At 47.4% G+C, this 24,096-nt stretch overlaps 1 protein-coding gene across 1 annotated transcript in view; it reads left to right on the top strand.

Annotated features, from left to right (window-relative positions):
- Positions 1-2,088: 2,088 nt before the first annotated feature.
- Soga1 (suppressor of glucose, autophagy associated 1) overlaps positions 2,089-24,096 on the top strand; it is a 50,643-nt gene continuing 28,635 nt past the window's right edge. The window contains exons 1-4 of the mRNA XM_013010697.1: positions 2,089-2,301; positions 9,306-9,464; positions 22,906-22,968; positions 23,749-24,088. Coding sequence (XP_012866151.1) covers positions 2,104-2,301; positions 9,306-9,464; positions 22,906-22,968; positions 23,749-24,088 — 760 coding nt within the window. The 5' untranslated portion in view covers positions 2,089-2,103. The remainder of the gene's footprint in view (positions 2,302-9,305; positions 9,465-22,905; positions 22,969-23,748; positions 24,089-24,096) is intronic.

Genomic DNA, 24,096 nt, shown 5'->3' with positions numbered 1-24,096 from the left:
TTTCTGCCCCACTTCCTCTTTTTCCACTTCTAGTCTGACCACTTGGTGTGGATGGTGACTCAGTGTATTTTGGGATTTGGTGGGGGTGCATCCTGGTGACTGACCACATCATCCATTTTGAATGTACAGCTGTAATCCCCCCCTCCTTCCAGTGGCTGTAGTGTCAAGTGAGGAAGGAATAAGCCCATTAAACTACTGGATGGGTAGACTTGCTTCCTAGCTGCTTATAACCTGCCTGGAGGCACTGCTTCCAGCCAGGCCTGTGAATCAGACCCAAGGCCACGCCCCCTTCCCACTGTGAGCCACCCTAGCTGGCCCCAGCCTGCCCTTGCCTGCAGGCAAGCAGGTGTGAAGCGAGGACCCTGCTGAGTTAGCAGATTGCCCGAGTGGGGGGGAAGAGAGGGAGAGAGAGAGAGCTTAGTGAGTTTAGAACATCCTTCCTGGAGTTGAGGGAGCTTAAGGATGTATAAGGACAAGAGACTCCACCTCCTAGACCCTTAATTCTCATTTTCTTGGGGGAAATTTGAACTTGGAGGCTAGAGACCAGCACTTACTATCTTGTTTCCCCTCCCATTAGCCTCTGGGCTTTGCATGCACTGTTCCTGGCACTTTTTTTCCCTCAGCTTAAATGTCCCTTCTTTAGGAATGGCCTCCCTGATCATGTCTCCTAACATAGCACTTTTCTCTCATTTGTAGCATTATCCACATTGCTGTGGTTTTTATTTTGTTTTTGCTGTCATGACACTTAATAGGAACTGCATTAACGTGTGTGTCTATTTGTTTGCTCTGTATTTTGACAGTGAAGCTTGAGGCAGAATATCTAGAAGGGATTGATTACCATTGTGCCCCTGCCTGTGCTTAGGATAAGGTCTAGGGCATAGAGGGCACTCATAAATATTTATTGAGTGTTTCTACAGTGTGTTTCCTATATTTGCTATAATGAGTCACCATGAAGTGGCTATGTCAGCTTTTCATCACTGACAAAAGTTAAGAGAAAGGGTTATTTTGGCTCATGGCTTAAGAGGTTTCAGTCCATAGTTGCTTGGCCCACTCACATTGTACTCATGGTGTGGCAGATTATCATGGCAGGGAAAGGGCAGCAGAGGAGGCTGCTCTTCTCATGGTGGCCAGGAAGGAGGGAGAGAGGCTGAGAGGCTCCCTGGTTCTAATGACCCACCATCTTCACTACCTGCCTCAACTCCTAAAGCACCCATTTCCAGTTTTGCCACAGGTTGACAACCAAGCCTTTAGCATGTGGCCTGTGGGAGACCTTCAAGACCCAGACTGAGAAAGTGGGTTAACTCGATTATCCCCCAATTCTGGAGGTCAGAAGTCTGCAAAGCAAGGTGTTGGCAGGGTTATATTCCTCCTGGAGGCTTTAGGGAGAACTCTTTTTTTCTGTCCTTTTCCAGTTTCTGGAGGCTGCTCACATTCCTGGGCTCATGGACCCTTCTTCACCTGCAGAACATCACAGCCCTTGCTTCCTCCTCACACTGCCTGCCTCCACTTGCCTCCCTCCCTTCTCCTCTCCCTGTCTTCTCCTTCCCTCCTCTCCCCTCTTTCTTTTTTCTTTTTTGCTGGTCCTGGGGCTTGAAGTCTGGGCTTGGGTGCTGTCCCTGAGCTTCTTTTTGCTCAAGGCTAGTGCTCTACCATTTTTAGCCACAGCGCCACTTCCAGCTTTTTCTGTGATTAATTGGAAATAAGAGTCTAACAGACTTTCCTGCTTGGGCTAGTTTTGAACCTCAATCCTCAGATCTCAGCCTCCTGAGTAGCTAGGATTACAGGTGTAAGCCACTGGCACCTGGCTTTGTGTCCCTTTTCTGAGGACCCTGGAGATGAAATTGGGCTCACCCAGATAATTCCTTCCCTTAAGATACTTAAGCACATCTGCCAAGTCTCCATTATCATGTAAGGCATGTATTCATTCATGTTAAGACATGATTCTGGGAGTTTAGGTATGGACATCTTTGGGGTCTGTTATCCATCCTACTATTCTTAGAACCCTGGGTACTGGCTCATGTAGGGTGTGGCCACTGTCTTGGAGCCCAGGGACCTGACTACTTCTTCCCCCTGTAGGACGAGATTGAGGAGCTGCGGGCAGAGATGCTGGAGATGCGGGACGTCTACATGGAGGAGGATGTGTACCAGCTGCAGGAGCTGCGGCAGCAGTTGGACCAGGCCAGCAAGACCTGCCGCATCCTGCAGTACCGGCTTCGCAAAGCTGAGCGCCGCAGCCTCCGTGCTGCCCAGACTGGCCAGGTGGATGGTGAACTCATCCGAGGGCTGGAGCAGGATGTCAAGGTCAGCCTGGGGTCCTCGGCAAACCTTCACAGGTGCCCTGGCTTGGGGATGGGGCCAGGAACCCTAGTGGGGGCTCAGTTCAGGTCTGTGGCTCACTTTGTGTATCCAGTTACACTACCTATCTAGTCCCCAGTTTCCCTGCTTGCAAAGTGAGTGTTCCTGGTGAATGCACAGGCCTTCTACCAGAGGCACCCCAAGGTGCTATCATAATCTGAAACCCACTAACAGCAGATACCTCTTGCTGGCTGCTAGATGTTGGGTTTCCATTATCCCTGCATAGTTCTGAGCTTTCTTGGACTAACGAGAGTGGTAAAGGTCTATTGCTGCACAGGGCTGGCTTACACTCGTCTTCAGTATGCCCAGATTTTGTGCAAAGTCCTTATGTTTGTTTGCTCATCTGTAAAATGAGTGTGAAAACAGCTTGTTCTACATAATGTAGAAAAAAAGTTAGCTATTATTTCCATTTTCTAGATGTAATCTGAGGCACCTCACCAAGGTCAGCGGGAATCCTCATGTAGATGGCAGAAATCAGGCTGTCAGCCTCCCAAGCCTGAATATCTGCCTCAGGAAGCAGAGGAGGGGTGGGGCCTCAGGAGAGACGTCCACCCTGGCTGTTTGTGGAACTTTGTGTGGGGTAGAGTGGGGGAAGGGGGGAAACAAACTTCTTGGGGACTCTGGACCAGCCTCCTATCCTCAGAACTCAGCTCAGTGGGATAGGGGGAGGGATTTCAAGCTGGGGCTCCCTAGGCATGTGGTACAGCTTTCAAGGGGAGTCCTGCGCAATCTTCCTGCTGAGATGACTTCTGAGAAGTGGTTCAGTCAGAAGGGAAAGAGGTGGCTTTGAAGGACCCAGGGGATTAGGCAGGATGAGGATCCCCCCCCCCCAAGAAGACACTGGCAAATTCAAGCCATGGAGTGGAATATAAAAAACAAGAAACAACCCTGTTAATTAGGGTGCTGTTTCAGAGATCTGTGGGACCAGGGGAAGTCAACACTGAGTGCCAGCTCAATGAGTGCCACCTCAACATCACCTCAAGTCTTGACATTTCCTCTGTGGAAACTGATCAGAGTGGAGCCCTGATTGTTCAGGAGCAAACCACATCTGCTCCTGAGGGGGGATAGATTCACTTGGCAATAAATGGCTAGATAAATAGAAATAGTCAAATTCCAGGCACAGCTTGGGCTGGAGATGGTTTGACCTTCCTTCCTCACCCCACCCCTCCTCTTCCACCCCATCTCCCAATTTATGCTGGTACTGGACCTGGACATTATCTCTTAGCTTTTCCATTCAAGACTGATGCTCTACCATGTGAGCCATAACTCCATCTCAACTTCCAGACATTTTTTGGGGGGGAATGGTTAGAGATAAGAATCTCACAGACTTTCTTGCTAGGGCTGGATTTGAACAGTGTTCTTCAGATCTTCAGATCTCTCCTGAGTAGCCAGGATTACTGGTGTGAACCACTAATGCCTACTTGAGCCCTTATTTAAAAAGGAAAGAAAGAAAAAACCAACAGTCAAAAATCTAAGCTCTGGATTGGGAGGAGTGTTTAGTGTTAGGGGAGGAGGGAAATATGCAGGAGAGAGCCAAAGAAACGCCGAGGAATCATTCTTTTTTTTTCACTCTCGCCCATTTGCTGAGGATTTCTGCAAGAGGAGGTGAGGAAGGGATGCCTGTCTCTCCCACAGGGGCGAGGGGTAGGGGGTGGGCTTCAGGATCATCAGCTCCCCCTTGCCTGTTGGGCGGGGCAGGAGTAGCTGGAGTTGGGGATGGGAGGAACTCTCTGGGGTTAGGGTGGAGGGGAGGGGCCCCTTCTGTTAGGATTTGAATTAGCCAATCAGCATTGACTGTGCCCCTTCCTCCCTCCTTTTTCTCCCTCCTTTCCCTGTCTACACCAGCAGCTGCAGCGCTGAGCTCATCTGCTGGCTCTGCCTGTGCAGGACATCTCTGGCCACCACCCTTTGTCCCAACATGTTGGGGTGTTCTGGAGTATTTTTGAGAGGTCTTCAGGATGCGGCTTCCCCCAGCATTGCCCAGGCCTGCTTGTTGGGCTCACTTGATAGACTCAGTTGGGGATGCCTGGACTGGATCCCTGGATCCCTAGAGACTCTCCAGACTTGCTTTGCCAGCTTCTTTGTTGGCTCTCCACCTGACTGGTCCCTACCACATGTGGCCTCAGTTTCCCCATTTCGGGGGCTTAGCTTAACTGAATCTTAAAGGTTTTTGCCCTCTATTAATTATATTGGGTGGCTACGCTTTTAGTAAGGGCTGTTATGAATGAAAAGTCAGGCTTTGGTCTCCCATTTCTAGTCTACCCCACCCCCTGACTCACTCTGCTGGCACCCATGTCTAGGCAGACATCCTCTGCAGGGCCCTCTGTCCATCAAGAGGAAGGCAGGGGCCAGTGGGCAGAGACTTGCTTGCTGTGTGACCTTAGGTAAGCTTCTTCACATCTCTGAGCTTCCCCCTGAGGAAACTGGAGATATGACTAGTTCTTTCCTCTAGAAACTTTTTTTTTTGCCTGCCCTAGGGCTTGAACCCAGAGCCTGGGTGCTGTCCCTGAGCCTCTTTGTGTTCAAGGCTAGCACTCTACCATTTGAGCCACGTACCACTTTTAGCTTTTCTGTGTAGTTTTTTTTTTTTTGGATAAGAGTCTCATGGACTTTCCTGCCCAGGCTGGCTTCCAACCTTTATCAACTCAGATTTCAGCTTCCTGAGTAGCTAGGATTACACCGACACTCGGCAGCTCTAGAGACTTTTGTGAATAGAAAATGGAATAATTTAAATGAAAAGATGCTAAGTGGTGCCCAGGAACTGAGCATGTGTTGGCAGGTGCCAGGTCCCAAGGCTCTGGGGGTCCAAATTATCATCTGCACTGGCCCCTATGGCAGTCCCCAGGACCTGTCAGTAGTACTTTCCCTTTCTTGGGCACAGGCATTTCTGGGGAAAATGCCCTGGTCTTGGCTTTAGTTCTTAGGTGTTCTGTGCAATCTGCTTCTCTGCACAATCTGCCCCTCTCTTCTGCCTCAGTTTCCTCATCTGTGAAATAGAGGTAACACTCCCATCATTGTGGCATTCTTGGAGATTTTGGCCACCCACAGGCCAGAATAGAATGCCTTCTGACTGAGGGGTGCGCCTTAGCAAGAGTTCCCGTCCCTTTCCCTGAGGGTCAGGGTAACAGAGACATTGAAACCTGAGGCCCAGCAGCCCAGGGGCGAATGTGCCAGGGAGCTGGGGGCTACATGCAGTTGACTGTTAGGCTGGAGCCAGGCCCCAGCACTATAAACCATGACTTCATGGCTGAGCGCATTTGTTTGTGCTTTGGGGATTTGCTCTGGTTTCCGGAAGCTGCAGCTGCCTCACCCCTCCTGGTATCCCCGCCCCCCCCTAGTCTGGGGGTAGCTGAAAGGGATCAAATGAGACAGGCACATGGAGTCTTCAAGTGCCTGGCATACTGAGTCAGGACTTCTGTTGGGACTTCTTATTTAAACTTTTATTGGTGGTAGCAGTATCAATATGTATTCAAGCTTCTCCCTATTGCAGCATCAGTTTGAGAGCAAGACTTTAGACCGATTAGACTTTAGACCTGATTTCTAATCTTGGTTTCATACCATCTAGCAAGTGTGACCTTGGGTAAATGGCCTTTCCTTTCTGAGCCTCAGACTGGGGATAATGACAGGGCTTCTTTAGGGGATGGAAAGCATGGAGCCCTGAGGATTAGGCAAGCCCATCCTCTAGCTCCAGCTACCCTGTCTGTCTGTCTGTCAGCAATACTGCTTTTTGCTCTTTTGGCCTCCCTTGGGGTTACCAGACATTGGAGGGGGGGCGTCTAAGCTTGTATACTTTTTTGTCTATGTTGTAATTTTTTTCTGTTTTAAGTTTGCAAGCTAAGTTGGTGGGCTCTCTTTTTTGTGGGGTACAGTACTTAGGTTTGAACTCAGAGCCCCATACTTGCTAGGTAAATACTCTCTTGCTAAGCCACCCCTCCAGTGCTGTTTTACACAAGTTATTATTATTATTTTTTGTCAGTAATGGGGCTTGAACTCTGGGCCTGGGTGCTAACCCTTAGCTCTTCAGCTCAAGGCTAGCACTCTACCACTTGAGCCACAGAGCCACTTCTGGTTTTCTGGTGGTTTATTAGAAATCAGCGTTTTATGGTCTTTCCTGCCTGGGCTGGCTTTGAACCATGATCCTCAGATCTCAGCCTCCTATGCACAGGGTATTTTTGAGATGGAGGCTTCTTCTTGCCATGGTACGTGCCTGGACTATGATCTATTTTAGGACTCCTGTTGTAGTAGGGATGACAGGCGCATACCACCGAGCCCAGCTTCTTCCACTGAGAAAGAGTTTCATGGTCTTTTCTGCCTGCAGCCACGATCCTCCCAATCTCAGCTTCCCTGGTAGCTAATATTATAGGCATGAATCATCTGTACCTGGCTAGGATAGGTTTCCTTGACATACCATCCTGGGAGTGAGGAGGGATTCCATGGGAGCAGAAGGGGAAAAGACCCAGCAACTCATTGACTCATGGGAATCAAGTGGCCTCCCCAGGTGGAAGCTGTGGTGGAGATGGGGCATCTCCCAGCTGGACTGAAGCTTGTCTGAAGCTGTTCAAGGTTGGGATAGTTTGGAACAAGTTGGGAAAGGAACCTTGGCCTCAGCAGCCCACCCTGGACATTGATTGGTGGGCAGTGGAAGGGAGGTGCAACTTTCCATACACACCTAGTTCCTTGTTCCTTTATCTCCCTTTCCCTTGTTTCAGTCTGATTTGTTCATCCATTGTGAGCACAGGCATGATGTGGTGCCCTGATTTCTTTTTTTTTGGGTCCGGTCGTGGGGCCTGAACTCTGGGCCTGGGCACAGTCCCTCAGCTCTTCAGCTCAAGGCTAGCACTCTACCACTTGAGCCACAGCACCACTTCCGGCTTTTTTTTCTGCTTATGTGGTGCTGAGGAATCGAACCCAGGGCCTCAGGCATGCAAGGCAAGTGCTCTACCACTGAGCTACCTTCCCAGCCCTGGTGCCCTGATTTCTATACCTCACCACCCTTGTACTTCCCCCCCCCCCCCACTCCCTGCCCAAGTAAGATGAAAGAAAGAGTGAGGGGCTTCCTGGTTGACTTACTAGCCCCCAAACAGGGACCATAGCTGGAAGCTAAATGTGTCCTACAAAGCAATCATCTTGGCAGTGCATCAAAAAATCCTGTGTTGATGCTACCTTGAACTTGTGTCCTTTCAGCAACTCTGCGTGGATCTGAAGTATTTTACAAAATCAAAACCAGGTTGGCCAAGTTCATGAAAATATAAAGTAAACTTCTACAGTTCATTAAATAGGACTCATTGTTTAAAATAATAGTAATGAATAAAAAGCCTTGTATTTTATGAGTACCTTCTCTGTTCCAGCCACCACTCCAGCATTAGGTCATTTATTCCTTCCAGCAGCCCTTGTGAGAAGATTGTGTCAACCCTCTACTAAATGCTAAACAACTTGTCCTAGCTCACAGCTCATACCTAGTTTTCTACCCTGTCATGTCCTTTGCTGATACTGAGACATTGCTCACCCTTTTTCATGAACAAGGGAACGTTGGTGGCCTGCCGTGGTCATTGCAGTTGAAGAGGCTCATAGATCCTGAACTGTCCTTCTGGCTGTCCTTAGAGACCTTCAGGCCAGAGGGACAGGGGGAGTAGAAGGAAGGGAGGTAATACCAAGTTTCCTTTCTGGCTGTTGTTTTTTCTGGCCTGCCCTGTACCCTGTACACTGCCAAAGGTTCTGTGCTGAGCTGGGCTTGTGCCCAGGCAGAGGGCAGAACCAGGGAGAGCCCTGTTTGTTCTCTTTTGGAGAGAGGCGGTACCACAGCCATTTCTGATCCTGGAAGCATGGCACTGGGCTGGGTACCCCACACAGAGGTCGTGCTGCTAAAGCCTTCAAGACCCTCAGAGGAATCTGACTCCACTGGTTCCTTCAAATCCCTGGGGCTCCCAGTTTAGCTCAGCCTGCCCTTAGCAGTGTGTGACCCTGAGCATGTCACTTCCTCAAAGCAGCAGTCCTTGTCAGTAACCTGGGCTGGGACAGATTGGGGATAGAGATGAATGAATCCTAACACCCTGTAGATATTCAACAATTGGCATTACCTGACCCACTCAGGGTTGAAGTCTACTTGCAATTTATCAGCTCAGAGGGGCTGTCCTCATTTTTCCTTCCCACATAACCAGCATGGAACAGGACAGAGGGTGTCCTTCAGGAAATGGGGTGCTGTTGCTAGTTCATCCTGGATTGGAGATTACTGCTCTGTTAGCTCTTTTTTGTAGGGATGAGTTGGACGCTTGCCCAGCCTTTGTCATTCCAGGCGTGTTCTATTTCCCAGACAATTGGAAACAGTCCTGGGGGTTACTGTGACCTCCAGCAAGTCCTGCTCCCTCACCCTCAGCTCCTGGGAGCAGCAGCCAATGCTCACTCGGCACTCAGTGTGGTAGGCACCGAGCCCAAGCTTGTGTCTGTGAACTGATTTGATCTTTCTGTGAGGTTGGTCCTGGTGTTGCGGTGCCCATTTATAGCTGAGGAAACTGAGGCACAGAGCTGGGGAGTGGTTTGTCCAGGGTCATGTGTTGCTCATCTTGCTCTGGGCTTCTACTCCAGCCTATGCCATCCTCAAGATGAACCCAGGCCCCACCTGAGGACAGAGCCAGAGGGTGGCAGGGCAAGGTTTGGGGACCATTAAATGCCACATATAAATAAGTAATTTCTTAGACCAGACAGGACTATTATAGCTTTAGGGTACCTGGAGGGTGCTCAGATTTGGGCTTTGAATTTGCCACCTTCTGAATGCAAGACTCTTAGGCCCCCTTTGTGCCTCAGTTTCCTCATCTGCTAATTGGGGATGATGAGATAAGAATGGCCTGCATCTGATTGCTCTGTAGGTAAAGCAGGACAGTCAGCAGGACTTAAGTGTCCAAGCCAGTACCCTCCAGCCTGCTCATGGCCTTGTCCCCCCTACTGTGGTCCAGGTCTCTAAGGACATCTCCATGCGTCTGCACAAGGAGCTTGAGGTGGTGGAGAAGAAGCGGGCACGGCTGGAAGAGGAGAATGAGGATCTGCGGCAGCGACTCATTGAAACGGAGTTGGCCAAGCAGGTGCTGCAGACGGAGCTGGAGCGGCCCAGAGAGGTGAGGGCCACCGGCACAGTGGCCTGGGGCAGGCAGCAGGTGCAGCGTCACCTCACCGGAATCTCTCTGCTTGTGGGGCTGGAAGCTCTCTGCTATGCCTCCTTAACCTGTCCAGCATGCATTTCCTGAGCATATACTGCATATACTGAATTACACACTTCCTGAGTGTGACCCCTGTTACCACCCCCCTCCTCATCTTGGCTCAACCTGGCACATTCTCTCATGCTGTTAGGAATCTAGCATGTTCCATACTACATTATACAATAACTTTCTAGAAAGCCCATCAAGGTAGTGATACATTTTGTAAATGGGCAAACAGACCCCAAGAGAGTGGGATGGCCTCAAGGTCTTGTAGGCCCCAGGGGGTCTGCAGAATGCTGATGCTGATGGCAACACTTTGCCCTGGGTGACTCTTAGAGACTGGAATCTCTCCCCCGCCCCTTGCTCCCCCATTCCAGTCACCTGCATTCCAGATGGCTAGGTGGCCTCTAGCTCCAGAGGCACCTGGGAGCCTCAGCTGGTTGGCTGCTCACAAGCCATCCAAGGCTGGTACATTCTTCAGGGGCACCCAGCTGCTTCCCCACGGGGCCCCACATGTCAGCAATCCAAGTCGAATAAACCACAGCCCTGCAGACAGAACAGTCCTTCAGCTGCCCTTCCTGCTGGGTGTGTTGGTGTGATGTACCAGCACTTCTTGTGTCGAGAGGAGGATTTGCTACTGAAAAATGCTGTGCCACCCTGCCCTGCTTGACAGATGGGTGCAAGGCCCCTCGCTTCTCACAGCCACAGCCTGCCCATAGTAGTACCTAGTAGCACAGGTGTGGTGTGATGTCATCTTCACACTATCTTATTACTGCTACCTCCATCACCTCATTATGAAAAGGGGGAGACTCACTTTCAGAAAGTACTTCAGGAAGTGGCACTGTGGCTTAAGTGGTAGAGTGCTTGCCTTGAGCAAAAGAAACTCAGGACAGTGCCCAGGCCCACAGTTCAAGCCCCAGGACTGGCAAAAAAATAAAAAATATTCTATGGCTGGAAATGTGGCTTAATGGTAGAGTGCTTGCCTAGCATTCATGAAACACTGGGTTCGATTCCTCAGTACCATATAAACAGAAAAAGCCACAAGTGGTGCTGTGGCTCAAGTGGTAGAGTGCTAGCCTTGAGCAAATAAGCTCAGGGACAGTGCCCAGGCCCTGTGTTGAAGCCCCAGGACTGGCCAATAAAAAGGGAAGGAAGGAAGGAAGAAGAGAGAGAAAGAGAGAGAGAAAGAAAGAAAGGAAGAAAGAAAGGAAAGAAAGAAAGGAAGGAAGGAAGAAAGAAAGAGAAGGAAAAAGAAAGAAAGAGAAAACCTTAGAGCCAGGCACTGGTGGCTCATCCCTGAAAGCCTAGCTACTAGAAGCTGAGATCTGAGAATCATGGTTCAAAGCTAGCCTGGGCAGGAAGGTACATGGTACATTAACCACCAGAAAACTGGAAGTGGCATTGTGGCTTTAAGTGGTAGAGCACTAGCCTTGAGCAAAAAGCTCAGGGATGGCACCAGGCCCTGAGTTCAAGCCCCACAACTGACAAAAGAAAGAAAAGTACCTTAGAGCTCAGCCTGTTTTAGTTGTGCAGAGGGAAACTAAGGAAGAAAAGTGAAAAGAGGAGAACAGCTTGCAAGTTCAGCCTTAGCAGTGGAGACATGGCTATGACCCTCTCCCAAGTATCAGTTGCTACTTCTGTGATGCCAACATACAAGCAGTAGCCAGTTTATGAGGTGACTTCAGATCATTAATTAGATTGAATAACCAAGCCAGATGTCAGTTGTTCATCCTGTAATTCTAGCTGCTCAGGAGGCTGAGATCTGAGGATCAAGATTTGAAGCCTACCTGGGCAGGACAGTCCATGAAATTTTTTTGTTTGTTTGTTTTTTGTGGGTCGTAGGGCTTGAACTCTGAGCCTGAGCACTGTCCCTCAGCTCAAGGCTAGTGCTCTACCACTTGAGCTACAGTACCACTTCTGGTTTTCTAGTAGTTTATTGGAGATAAGAGTCTCACAGACTTTCCTGCCTGGGCTGGCTTTGAACTGTGATTCTCAGATCTCAGCCTCCTGAGTAGCTAGGATTATAAGCATGAGCCACCAGCGTGCAGCTGAAATTCTTTTTTTGGGGGGGGGTTCTGGACGTGGGGCCTGAACTCTGGACCTGAGCACTGTCCCTCAGCTCTTCAGCTCAAGGCTAGCACTCTACCACTTGAGCCACAGCACCACTTCCGGCTTTTTGCTTTTTGCTTATGTAGTGCTTAGGAATCGAACCCAGGGCCTCATGCATGCAAGGCAAGCGCTCTACTACTGAGGCACCTTCCCAGCCCCCGGCTGAAATTCTTAACTACAGTTAATCACCATAAAGAAAAAGAAGCTGGAAGTGGTGCTATGGCTCAAGAGGTAGAGCACCAACATTGAGCAAAAATACTAAAGCACACACACAAAAGAATATGATGATATGATAGTGTCTCAAAAAAATCCATCAATTCTGATTCTACATATAAACCCTACATAATTGAAAATGGGATGTTTTAAACCTAAAGTTTATAGAAGTAGACTTATTCACAATACCTCAAATGTAACCCAATGTCTATCAATAGATAAGCAGGCAAGCAAAGTAAGGTTTTCTGTAGAATGGAACAGTGTTCAACCTGTAGAAGGAATAAAGTAGCAAGGCATACTCAAACATAGGTGAGATGGGCATGCCAAGTGAGTAAGCCAGCCAGATGGACAAATTCTTCATAGTCTACTTGTATGAGATACCTAGTGTAGGCAAATTCAGAGAGACAGAAGTAGACTAAGTGGTTTCTGGGCTAGGTGGGGAGGGAGTGAGGAATGGTTGTTTAATAGGCCATAGTTGAGAAGATGAAAGGGTTTTGGAGACAGGTTGTAGCTATAATTGCACATTATGAATGTACTAAGTTCCACTGAGCCGTATACTTAAAAATGGCTAAGGTTGGAGGTCGTAGAGTATGTGCTTAGCATGCGCTAAAAACAAAACCAAAAAGTTAAAATAGTAAATTTCAGCTGGGTGCTGGTGGCTCATGCCTGTAATCCTAGCTACTCAGGAGGCTGAGATCTGAGAATCATGGTTCCTGGGCAGGAAAGTCTGTGAGACTCTTATCTCCAGTTAATCACCAGAAAACCGGAAGTGTCACTGTGGCTCAAATGGTAAAGTGCTTGCTTGCCTTGAGCTGAAGAGCTGAGCCCAGGCCCAGAGTTCAAGCCTCACAGCCAACAACAACAAAATTAATGTTATGTGTGTTTTACCATAATAAGAAAATAAAGATGGTTAAAATGATACATATTATATTAGGTTTTTTTTGTTTGTTTTTGTTTTTTGTCAATTGTGGAGCCTGAACTCTGGGCCTGGGTGCTGTCCCTCAGCTCTTCAGAGCAAGGCTAGCACTCTACCACTTGAGCCAAGCACCATTTCCAGCTTTTTCTGCTTATGTGGTGCTGAGGAATCGAACCAGGGCCTCATGCATGCAAGGCAAGCACTCTACCACTGAGCCACCTTCCCAGCCCCTTGTTGTTGTTGTTGTTTGGTGTGTATGTGCCAGTACTGACTCAGGGCCTCAGGTCCTTGCTTTGTTTCCCTCTTCCTACTCAAGGCTGGCATTTGAGCTCAACCCCTACTTTTGGTTTTTTGGTGGTAAATTGGACGTTAATAGTCTCAGATTTTTCTACCTGAAGGCTGGCTTTGAGCCTCAATCCTTAGATCTCAGCCTCCTGAGTAGTTAATGCCCTTTTTTAAGGTGATAAATAGCCAGGTACCAGTGCCTCACACCTATAATTCTAACTGCTCAGGAGGCTGAGATCTGAGGATCACTATTCGAAGACAGTCCAGGCAGAAAAGCCTGTGAGACTCTTATCTCTAATAAACCATTCAGAAAAAGCTGGAAGTGGTGTGTGGCTCAAGTGGTAGAGCACTATCCTTGAGCACAAAGACAGAACAGCATTCAGGCCAAGTTCAAGCCCTAGGACCAGCAAAAAAAAAAAAAAAAAAAAAGTGGACATATATGTGCCAGTGTGGAAAGATCCCCAAGGTATATAATAAATCAGGAAAAGGAAGCTATAGAACTGCATATATTGTGTGAACTGCTACATACAACAGAGCCAGAGTGAGTTTTGTTGTTGCTTTTTGTTTTGTTTTGTTTTGTTTTGTTTTGAGATAAGGTCTCACTGTGTGCCCAGGTTGGCGTTGAACTCAGGATTTCCTGTTCCAGTCTTTTGAGTTCTTGGATTGCAGGCATATTACCACCATACCTAACATTGGTACCAGAGTAGATTTTGAAGCATGTATGCATAGCAAAAGTCGTCAGAAGGCTTACTGTATGGGGAGTTAGAAATAGTGAGAATCTCTGGGTGCTAGTGGCTCACGCCTATAATCCCTGCTACTCTGGAGGCTAAGATCTGATGATCAAGATTCAAAACCAGGACTGGGAATGAGGCTCAGTCGTAGAGTGCTTGCCTTGCATAAATGAGGCCCTGGATTCAATTCCTTAGCACCACATATACAGAAAAAGCCAGAAGTGGTTCTGTGGCTTAAGTGGTAGGGTGCTACCTTGAGCTGAAGAGCTGAAGGACAGCGATCCCAGGCCTAGAGTTCGAGCCCCATGACGGACAAAAAATTTTTTTTTCAAAGCCATCCCTATTAATCAGCAAAAGCTGTAAGTTGAGGTGTGACTCAATTGGTAGAGCACCAGCCTTGAGCAGACAAATACTAAGTAAGAATGTAAACCCCAGTACTGGCACCAGAAAATAAAATAAATAAGTGGAAGTAAAGGTACTAAAAATGGTAGGAGTAAAGGAGAGAATAACTTCCACATTTTTTCTATTAATTTTGTAGTTAGGTTTTTTGTTTGTTTGGTTTTGTTTTGCTGGTGCTGGTTATAGAACCTTGGCCCTTGCTCTTGCTAGGCAACTATTCTACCACTAAGCTACACCATCAGACTAAGTTAGGATTGTTGTTTAAATAAGAATATATGAAGGCTGGGAATGTGGCTTAGTGGTAGAGTGCTTGCCTAGCATGCATAAAGCCCTGGGTTTGATTCCTCAGTACCACATAAACAATCCAGAAGTAGTATTATGGCTCAAGTGGTAGCATGCTGGCCTTGAGCAAAAGAAGCCCAGGGACAATGCTCAGGCCCTGAGTTCAAGCCCCAGGACTGGCAAAAAGAAATGTACAAAGACCAGATGTGGTATAGGATCTGTAGTTGTAGCTATTGAAGAGGATAAGCCCAGAAGTTTAAGAACAGCGTGGTAACATATCAAGACCAATGTTGTACTTGGGCTTGGGTATTATTTGTGAAATTTCACATTTAAATTTTAAGTTTGTAAATGTGGAGCCTGGCACAGAATAGGTGCTAGAACACACTGTCACTTCCTTTCAAGGCATCTGCCAGAGAGGCTGGTCTATCTCTCTTGATGTGCCCATGATGTCTCAGTATCTACCCAGTGTTTATTTGCTGTTTATCCTCTCTCTCCTCCCACTTTTTCCTGACATGGTTTCTATGGAAACGAGGGTCCCTCAGCAGTTCTCTGCCAGAGCCTCAGCTCCATCATTGGGATCTGCCTTTGCCATCTTGACAGGTTGCTGAGGCGATGCTGTCACCCAACTGGGAATGGGAGCTCCTGGCCTGAGCGGATGCAGTTGCCATGGAGACAGCTCTTGGCGAGACAGAAGAGAGGATGGCACGCCCTCACTGTGTACTGCTGTGGCATCGTAGCCCAGCTGGGCTGCTGCTCAAGAATCATAACACCAGCCTCCTTCTTCTCCAGCAGCATTGCCCCTCCTTGAGTGTTGATATAGTTTGTTATAATGTAGCTGCTGTGTCAAGCACTGTTCCTAACATTGTTTAACCCTCCACAGTCTTCTCATATCCCGCATATTGTGTTGTTAACGTCATTTTGTTGGTGCTACACTTTCTTAACAATTTTAAAATTGAGACTGAATTTACAAATCATATAATTCACCATTTAAAGTATACATCTTTGCTAGGCACTGGTGGCTCATGCCTGTAATCCTAGCTTCTCAGGACGCTGAGATCTGAGGATCACAATTTAAAGCCAGCTCAAGCAGGAAAGTCTATGAGATATTTATTCCCAATTAGCCACCAAAAAGCTGGAAGTGGAGCTATAGCTCAAACTGTAGAGCCCTAGCCTTGAGCAGAAAAGCTCAGAGCCAGCACCCAGGCCCTTAGTTCAAGCCACAGGACTGGCACATACATACAAAATTAAAGTATACAACTTTTCTACTATATGCATGATGATGTGCAACCATCACTATAGTCTTTATTTATATTTATTTTTTGCCAGTTCTGAAGCTTGAACTCTGGCCTAGGCACTGTCTCTGAGCTCCTTTTGCTCAAGGCTAGCACTCTACAACTTGAGCTACAGGGCCACTGCTGGCTTTTTCTGGGCTTAGTTGGAGATAAAGAGTCTCATGGACTTTCTTTTCTTTTTTTTTTTTGGGTCCGGTCGTGGGCCTGAACTCTGGGCCTGGGCGCTGTTCCTCAGCTCTTCAGCTCAAGGCTAGTGCTCTACCATTTGAGCCACAGCGCCACTTCCGGCTTTTTTTCCCTGCTTATGTGGTGCTGAGGAATCAAACCCAGGGCCTCATGCATGCAAGGCAAGCGCTCTACCACTGAGCCACCTTCCCAACCCTCATGGACTTTCCTGCCCAGGCTGGTTTTGAACCTCAGTCCTCAGTTCTCAACCTCCTGAGTAGGATTATAGGCATGAGCTCACTGGTGACTGGCTAAAACTGTCTTTTTTGCCTCCCCCCCTCCCCACAACTATACTCTTTAATTCTAGAACATTCGCATGGCCCTCATACCTGTTAGCAATCATTCCCTCTTCTGTTTAGCTGCTAGGAAACTGCTAATCCACTTTCTGTCTCTATGGATTGCTCATTCAGGACATTTCATTCAAAGGGAGTCATGCAATATGTGATCTTGGGTGACGGCTTCTTTTACTTAGCATAATGCTTTCAAGGTTTAGCCCTCTATATTGAAGCCTGTATCAGGACCTCTGTCTTTTTGTGGCTGAATAATAATCCATTATATGGATAGACCTCATTATATTTGTTCATTCATCAGTGGATGGATATTTGGGTTGTTTCCACTTTTTGGCTTGTGATGAGTTGTGCTTTTGTGAGCATTCATGTGTACATTTCTGTGAGTCTCTTTCCATTTTTTTTTTTCCTTGGGTCCGGTTGTGGGGCCTGAACTCTGGGCCTGGGAGCTGTCCCTCAGCTCTTCAGCTCAAGGCTAGCGCTCTACCACTTGAGCCACAGCACCACTTCCGGCTTTTTTTTCTTTTTGCTTATGTGGTGCTGAGGAATCGATCCCAGGGCCTCATGCATGCAAGGCAAGCGCTCTACCACTGAGCCACCTTCCCAGCCCCTCTCTTTCCATTTTTTGGGGTACATACCCAGGAGTAGAATTCCTTTCTATGGATGGAAATCAAGAAAGGCAAAGACAGGATTTAAACCCAAGACTCTGGGATGCCCCTGCCTTCGTTGCCCCATCCTGATCTTTCCAAAGACCCTCTTAAGTTTCCCGAGCCTTTATGGGTCTGCAGATTGCAAGAGGACCTTCCTTTGTGGCACCAATTTCTCACTTGGATTTCCTACCAGGGCGCTGACCCTGGTGTCAGAGGGCTTGAGGTCAATTCCCAGTTCTGCCTGTGGTTTGGCCCTGGCCTGCACACTATAAGGCAGACTCAGATTTAGAGCCATATAGGTTTTGAGTTCTGGCTGTCTTATTTGCAAGTAACTGTGATCTTGGGCAAAATACATAACTGCTCCAATGCCTGGTTTATTTCTAAAATGGGAATATTAATCTCCACTTTGAAGGGTTGTTTGGGAGAATTAAATGGGGCAAGTAGATAAAGTGCGTAGTGTAGAATAAAACTGCCATTGCAACCAGCAGCTGGCTATGGACCCAGAGAAGCCTTTACTTCCTTTGAGTGAGCCTGTTGTCTCTCATGAGGGTCTTCCCACCAGCTGCGTTGCAAGCCAAGCCTGCAGTCCACACTGTCCCAGTGACATGATGTGAGCACGGTTGACCCTCTGCTTTCTCCCTCCCAAATGTTCTCCCTGTAACTAGGAGCTATGTGGCCTGTCTGCCTGGCTTTTTTGGCTGTTCTGGAGCATGTTGGTTTTGCTGTTGGTCTTGAAGAAGCATCTCACACCTGCACCCCAAGGTTCCTACAGAGCCAATTCTGTGCACATAACACACTTGGGCTTCCAATGAGCCCATTCTGAGCATCCTCCACATTTGGTGATAATCTGCCCAGCTCTTTCTATACTGGGTTCATTTTGTTCTAGAAGGCTGCCCTTTGTGTGGAAGGCAGCCTTTGGAAGAGTGGAAGGATATAGGGGTTGGAGAGTCTGAGGGCCCCTCCAGACATATGCTCAAGCAGCTCTGGCCTAGGCTACAGAGAAGGTGTCTGGGAACAGCACTTCAGCCCCTATTGGGAGTAGTTGAAGGAGGGATGCCCAGAGGTACCACCTGAGCTGATCTATGTGGTCTGGTGAATGGCTGCTGCCTGCCAGGTCAGAGAGAGTGTCCTTGGCTGGGTCCTTCCCTAGATGCATTCCTTCCCTCTGGTTGTCCTGGTCTGCCCTCCAGGGGCTCAGGGCCAGAACATCTGCTCTTGGGCCAGAACTGGCTCCACCCCTTAGGGCTCCACAAAGGGGTTGCTCTGACAGGCTGTCACTCCCTTGAGGGGCATGGCAGCCCCCCAGCTCCCTGACCAGCTGCTACCCTGCACAAGGAAGGGAAGGCTTATGCTCTGAGCCTGCCTTGTTTTCCCTCCTGAACTGAAGGGTAGTGCTGGAGCCCCAGTGGTCTCCACATGATGTGGAATGGCTGAAACCACTCTAGTCCTAAGAGGTGCTGATGTAGCCTTCTCTGCCTGCCACCTCCTTTTTCCTCTCTAGGTGGTTTTAGCTTTCTTGTACCTTCCTTCTGTTGCTAGGAAGGCATTTGGTGACTTCTTAGGGGAAATTCATTTGAAAAACATGTCATGGCTTTTTCATTACCTACCCCCCCACCCCAGAGCAGGTAACAAGTGATGCATTTGTATCAGGGAAAAGTAGAAGACAACCAGCCATAAGGAAGAAAAACATACCTGCAATCCGGTACCCAGAGGGAATTTTTATTTGGGTGGGAATATATACTTCCAATAAGTTTTTCTCTGTATACTGTTTTAAAGTATATGTATGTGGGGAGGTTGTAATCTAAAACAAAGTAATACTTAGTGAAGCAAAAAAAAAAAGTCATTACAAAAGCCTATATATGGGGCTGGGAATGTGGCTTAGTAGTAGAGTGCTTTAGCATGCATGAAGCCCTGAGTTCATAAACAGAAAAAACTGGAAGCACTGGGTTCATAAACAGAAGAAGCTAAAAGTGGCGCTGTGGCTCAAGTGGTAGAGTGCTAGCCCTGAGCAAGCAAAAGAAGCTCAGGGACAGCGCCCAGGCCCTGAGTTCAAGCCCCAGGACTGGTAAAAAAAAAAAAAAAAAAAAGGCACATAAACACATGCCAAGCATACCTCTACAGAAAGCTAGAACAAGTTCTGGTTTTGATGGCTGACTTGGGGTGGGAGAACTGGGAACTGGTTTTTGTCCACACCCCCACCTTCCATTGCATTTTGGATCCTGTGCATGTGGCATCTGTTTAGAAGTAATAGAACTAATATAAAAACCCATATACAACCACTGTAACCGCCTCTGTATTTTTTCCTCAGCCTGGTACAGAATTAACAGTGTATTTTGTATCTTTCCGGATCCTTCTCTTTGCTTAATAGTGCACATTTCTCTGTATTAAAACACACACACATTTAAAACACACAAGGGATTATATTGTTTACACTGTCTTGGTAATGTACAGGATCATATTACATGGATATAAACTTTAAAATGCTGGTTACTTTAGGGTTTTCTTTTGCCTAAGGTGCTTATTATAAAAATCAAGATCACAGAATCAAATAAGCATAGGAAGGAAGGAAAGTCCAAAACAGCACCATCTATTTCAATTTTAAACACAGAGCCAAAGGTCTAAAAACAGCTCCAGAACACCCAAGGGCTGAGAGCCTCCAGTAGAAGGGTAGAGGAGAGAATGGAGGAGCACAAGAAGAGGGACATTGGCTTTCTTGGCTCCACATATGTTTTACAGTGACAGATTTGGGGCTGGAGATGTGGCTCAATGTAGCAGAACACTTGCCTAGCATGCATGAAGCCTTGGGTTCTATCCCCAACATGCCCCCTGCAAAGGAAATAAATGGTGGAGGGGAAAAACCATATTTTTGTACAGCGGTATTGTGCTGTTTTCTTCTTTAAATAATTTTCTTTTTGGTAATACTGTGGTTTGAATTTAAGTCTTTACCCATGTTAGGCGGGTGCTCTATACCACAGGCATGCCCACTACCATTGATATTTTTTTAGTAACATTTTTATCAAGATGTAATTCATGTATCCTAGAGTTTGCTCCCCTGTTTCAGTATCATACTGGGGTGGGGAGGTGAGAATTGAGCCCAGGGCCTTGCACATTCTACATGTTAGGCAAATGCTGCACTATACTTCAGCCCAAGTTTGTCCTTTTTTTTTTTTTTTTTTTGTTCGGTCGTGGAGCCTGAACTCTGGACCTGGGTGCTGTCCCTCAGCTCTTCAGCTCAAGGCTAGCGCTCTACCACTTGAGCCACAGCGCCACTTCCAGCTTTTTTCTTTTTGCTTATGTGGTGCTGAGGAATCGAACCCAGGGCCTCATGCATGCAAGGCAAGCGCTCTACCACTGAGCCACCTTCCCAGCCTGTCCTTTTAAAATTCACTTAATATTTTAAAATACTCCTGAGGAGCTAGGATTATAGGTGTGAGCCACCAGTGCTCAGCTCTGCTTGTATTTGTTTGTGTGACAGTCGGGTTTGAACTCAGGGCATAGGCACTTTCCTTGAGCTTTTTTCCTCAAGGCTAGCACTCTGCCACTTGAACCACAGATACACTTCTAGCTTTTTTTTTTTGGTGGTTAATTGGAAATGAGAGTCTCATGGCTTTTCCTTCCTGAGCTGGCTTCAAACCACGATACTCCCAGTAGCTAGGATTAACTGCATGAGCCACTGGCACCAGGTTTTAAGATACCCTTAAGAGACCATTTAGAGGGGCTGGGAAGGTGGCTCAGTGGTAGAGTGCTTGCCTTGCATACATGAGGCCCTGGGTTCGATTCCTCAGCACCACATAAGCAGAAAAAAGCCGGAAGTGGCGCTGTGGCTCAAGTGGTAGAGCACTAGCCTTGAGCTGAAGAGCTGAGGGGACAGTGCCTAGGCCTAGAGTTCAGGCCCCATGACTGGCAAAAAAAAAAAAAGAAAAGAAAAAAAAGAGACCATTTAGAGCTCCTCCCCTGGCCCAACCTCTGTTTTATAATTATGAAGGAAATTTTGTTTTTTAGTTTTTATTTTTTTTTAATCTTAATACCTGAGACAGCAGACCGATTACATCAGAATTTTTGAGAGTGGTGCCGGGGACACCAGTTATTTTTTAATTCCCCTCCCCCCAGGGGGTTCTGACGTCCATGTAGGTTGAGAACCATTGTGCTAGCTCCCCTGGGACCCTGGCACAGTGTTTGGAACTTGAGATCAAGTTGTGACAAGAACACATCCATCCCAGGCTGGCTATGGATTTACTGTGAAACCTTGAACAGATTCTTGTCCCTGACTTGGTTTCGGTATAATGGTACTTAGGTTACATTAGTGGCTCTCACTTTCAGGGATAAAGTGTGAGAGATAAGGGTTGGGAGTGAGCGTTGTTCCAAATCACCTGGAAACAGTTTTAGAAACTGTACCCGCCCAACATAAAAAGTTAAAACAACCCAAGTGTGGTTTATACACTGCCAACATGAATCACCCCTCTCTTGGGAGGAAGTGTTTAGTGGAATCATGCATCTCATTGAATGACTTTTTTAAAATAGGAAGTGTAGTACTGATTATTATAGCATTTCCTCATATTGCCTGTCATAGGGGTTGGGTTGTGCCATTTTGCATTCCTTTTTTGTTGTTGATACTGGAACTTCAACTCAATGACCTCGTTCCTGATCTAGCTCAGCTTTAGCTATTTTTCTCAATTGAGTCTCATATAATAATTATTTTTATTTTTTGTTAGCTTGAATTCAGGACTTGGGCGCTGTCTCTGAGCTTTTTTGCTCAAGGCTAGCACTCTCTCGCTTTAAGCCACAGCTCCACTTATGGTTTTTGAGTGGTTAATTGGAGATAAGAGTCTCATGGGGACTTTTCTGTCTGGGCTGGCTTCAAAACATGATCCTCAGATCTCAGCCTCCTTCCTGAGTAGCTAGGATGATAGGCATAATAAGCCATTGGTACCTAGCTTCATATTATTTTTTAAAAGCCTGGAGCTGGCTTCAGACCTTAATCTTCCTGCCTTTGCCTCCCAAGTAGATGGGATTACATGTGCTGCAAACCACCTTTCTCCATTTGCATTCTTGCCAGCAATAAAAGAGCATCCTGATTTTGCCAGGGTTTTACTAACAAACTCTTGTCAGATAGATGGTTTGGATTTTTGCCAAATGGTGGCTCCATGCAGTTATCATTGGAATTTCTCCCTTGGGAGCAGGGCTGATTGTCTTCATAGGGCAAAGACACGTTCACTTTTCCTGTGAACTCCCAGAGCTCTAGCCCATTTTCTTACAGGTTTGTTGGCCCTTTAAGTATCTGTGGATATCTTTACATGTTTAGGATATCAAGCCTTTATCAGTGTTATGAATTACAAATATTTGTTCTAGTTTATTATTTATATCTTTATTTTTATTAATTTTTTTCCATATAGAATTCATTTGTATAGTTGAATCTATTGATTCCATTTCCCCCTCCCCCCCAAGTGCTTCTGGATTTTTTAAATCCTTGTCATCAGCCTCTTGTGATTATTTGAGTCTCTTATGTAAATTTTGTTTCTTGCATCCATATTCATTACTCATTAGTATCCATTCTGAATTCAAGTTCCCATGAAACCTGACAACATGGCATCCTCCCTGGTACCTTGTGTGGTTTAGTCACTGTTGTGTTCTCTCTGGAAGTATCTGACTAATGAAAGGCAAACAAGAACAGAGGACTCAGATTTCCGGGTCTTGGTCCAGGCCAATTGGATCATAATGTGTGGCAGACATGGGGAAAGCCCTGGACTTGGGGAGTCAAGAGTCATCTCCTCTAGTACTTCTGGCCTGTCTCCCTCCTTTGCATACCACTTGGTGGTTTTGAGGGCCCTCTGGCTCAGCAGTGGTTAAGGGTGAAGGTCTGGATGTAGACAAGCAGGCCTCAGGATGCTCAGTGTGTCTCCGGGGCTTGTGATTGCTTTTTGGATGTGTGTTACCTTGTGAGATTTCAATTCAGACTTTTCTCTCCCTGCAGCATTCCTTGAAGAAAAGAGGAACCCGTTCTCTGGGAAAGACAGACAAGAAGCCTTCAGCACAGGTACTACCCAATAGCTCCCGAGGCAGCAGCAGTCTGAAACTAACTTCACTTGAGAAGAGGGTAGCCTATGAGTCAGACTCTTCCAAGACCAACATACTAACTTATGTGATAATTCCAAAGGACTGGAATCAGTGACCTTGGCTTTGTTGTCTGACTCTGTGAGTGTATGTGTGTGTGTGTGTGTTCACATGCATACATGTGTAGGTGCTGGAGCTTAAACTCAGGAGGGCTCGGATGCTATCCCTGAGATTTTTTGCCCAAGTTTAACCCTCTGTCACTAGAGCCACACCTCCACTTTTGGCTTTATGATAGTTAATTGGAAATAATAGAGTCTGATGGACTTTCCTACCTGGGCTGGCTTCAAACCATGATCCTCAGATCTCTGTCTCCCGAGTAGCTAGGATTGCAGGTGTAAATCATTAGCCCCAGGTTTGATTGACATATAATTGTAGTGAATCACTTCAACTTTCTGGCCTCAGTTTCCTCCTTTATGCCTCTGGTGAGTTTAAGAATCAGATACAAGCATGCCAAAAAAAAAAAAAAATCAAATGCTACCTGTTGTGCCTGACCGGCACAGAATACCATTGTATTCTTCTGCTAATGGTAATGGCCTGCCCAGGTCCCAGGTGCTTTTCCTATGGAGGCAGGGAGTTTTACCACCCAGGTGTGGGGAAACTGTAATAAGAAGGCCCTCAAGGGTTCAGCTGCGTCAGCCCAGCACAGGGTTAGTGCTGAGCCCCACCAACTTGTCTGTCTGTCCCCCTGTGCACCCTGCTCCAGGAGGACAGTGCGGATCTGAAGTGCCAGCTGCATTTCGCCAAGGAAGAGTCGGCCCTCATGTGCAAGAAGCTCACCAAGCTGGCCAAGGAAAACGACAGCATGAAGGAAGAGCTGCTCAAGTACCGCTCGCTCTACGGGGACCTGGACGCCGCCCTGTCGGCCGAGGAGCTAGCGGACGCCCCGCACTCGCGGGAGACGGAACTGAAGGTGCATCTGAAGCTGGTGGAAGAGGAGGCCAACCTGCTGAGCCGCCGCATCGTGGAGCTGGAGGTGGAGAACCGGGGCCTGCGCGCCGAGATGGACGACCTGCGGGACCACGGCGCGGGCTGCCCGGGCGGCTGCCCCGGG

Source organism: Dipodomys ordii, unplaced genomic scaffold, assembly GCF_000151885.1.
Source record: "Dipodomys ordii isolate 6190 unplaced genomic scaffold, Dord_2.0 Scaffold13, whole genome shotgun sequence".
In the NCBI taxonomy this organism is placed as follows: Eukaryota; Metazoa; Chordata; class Mammalia; order Rodentia; family Heteromyidae; genus Dipodomys; species Dipodomys ordii.
Note: the sequence above shows the minus strand (reverse complement) of the source record. Positions and strands in the feature narration are given on the sequence as shown.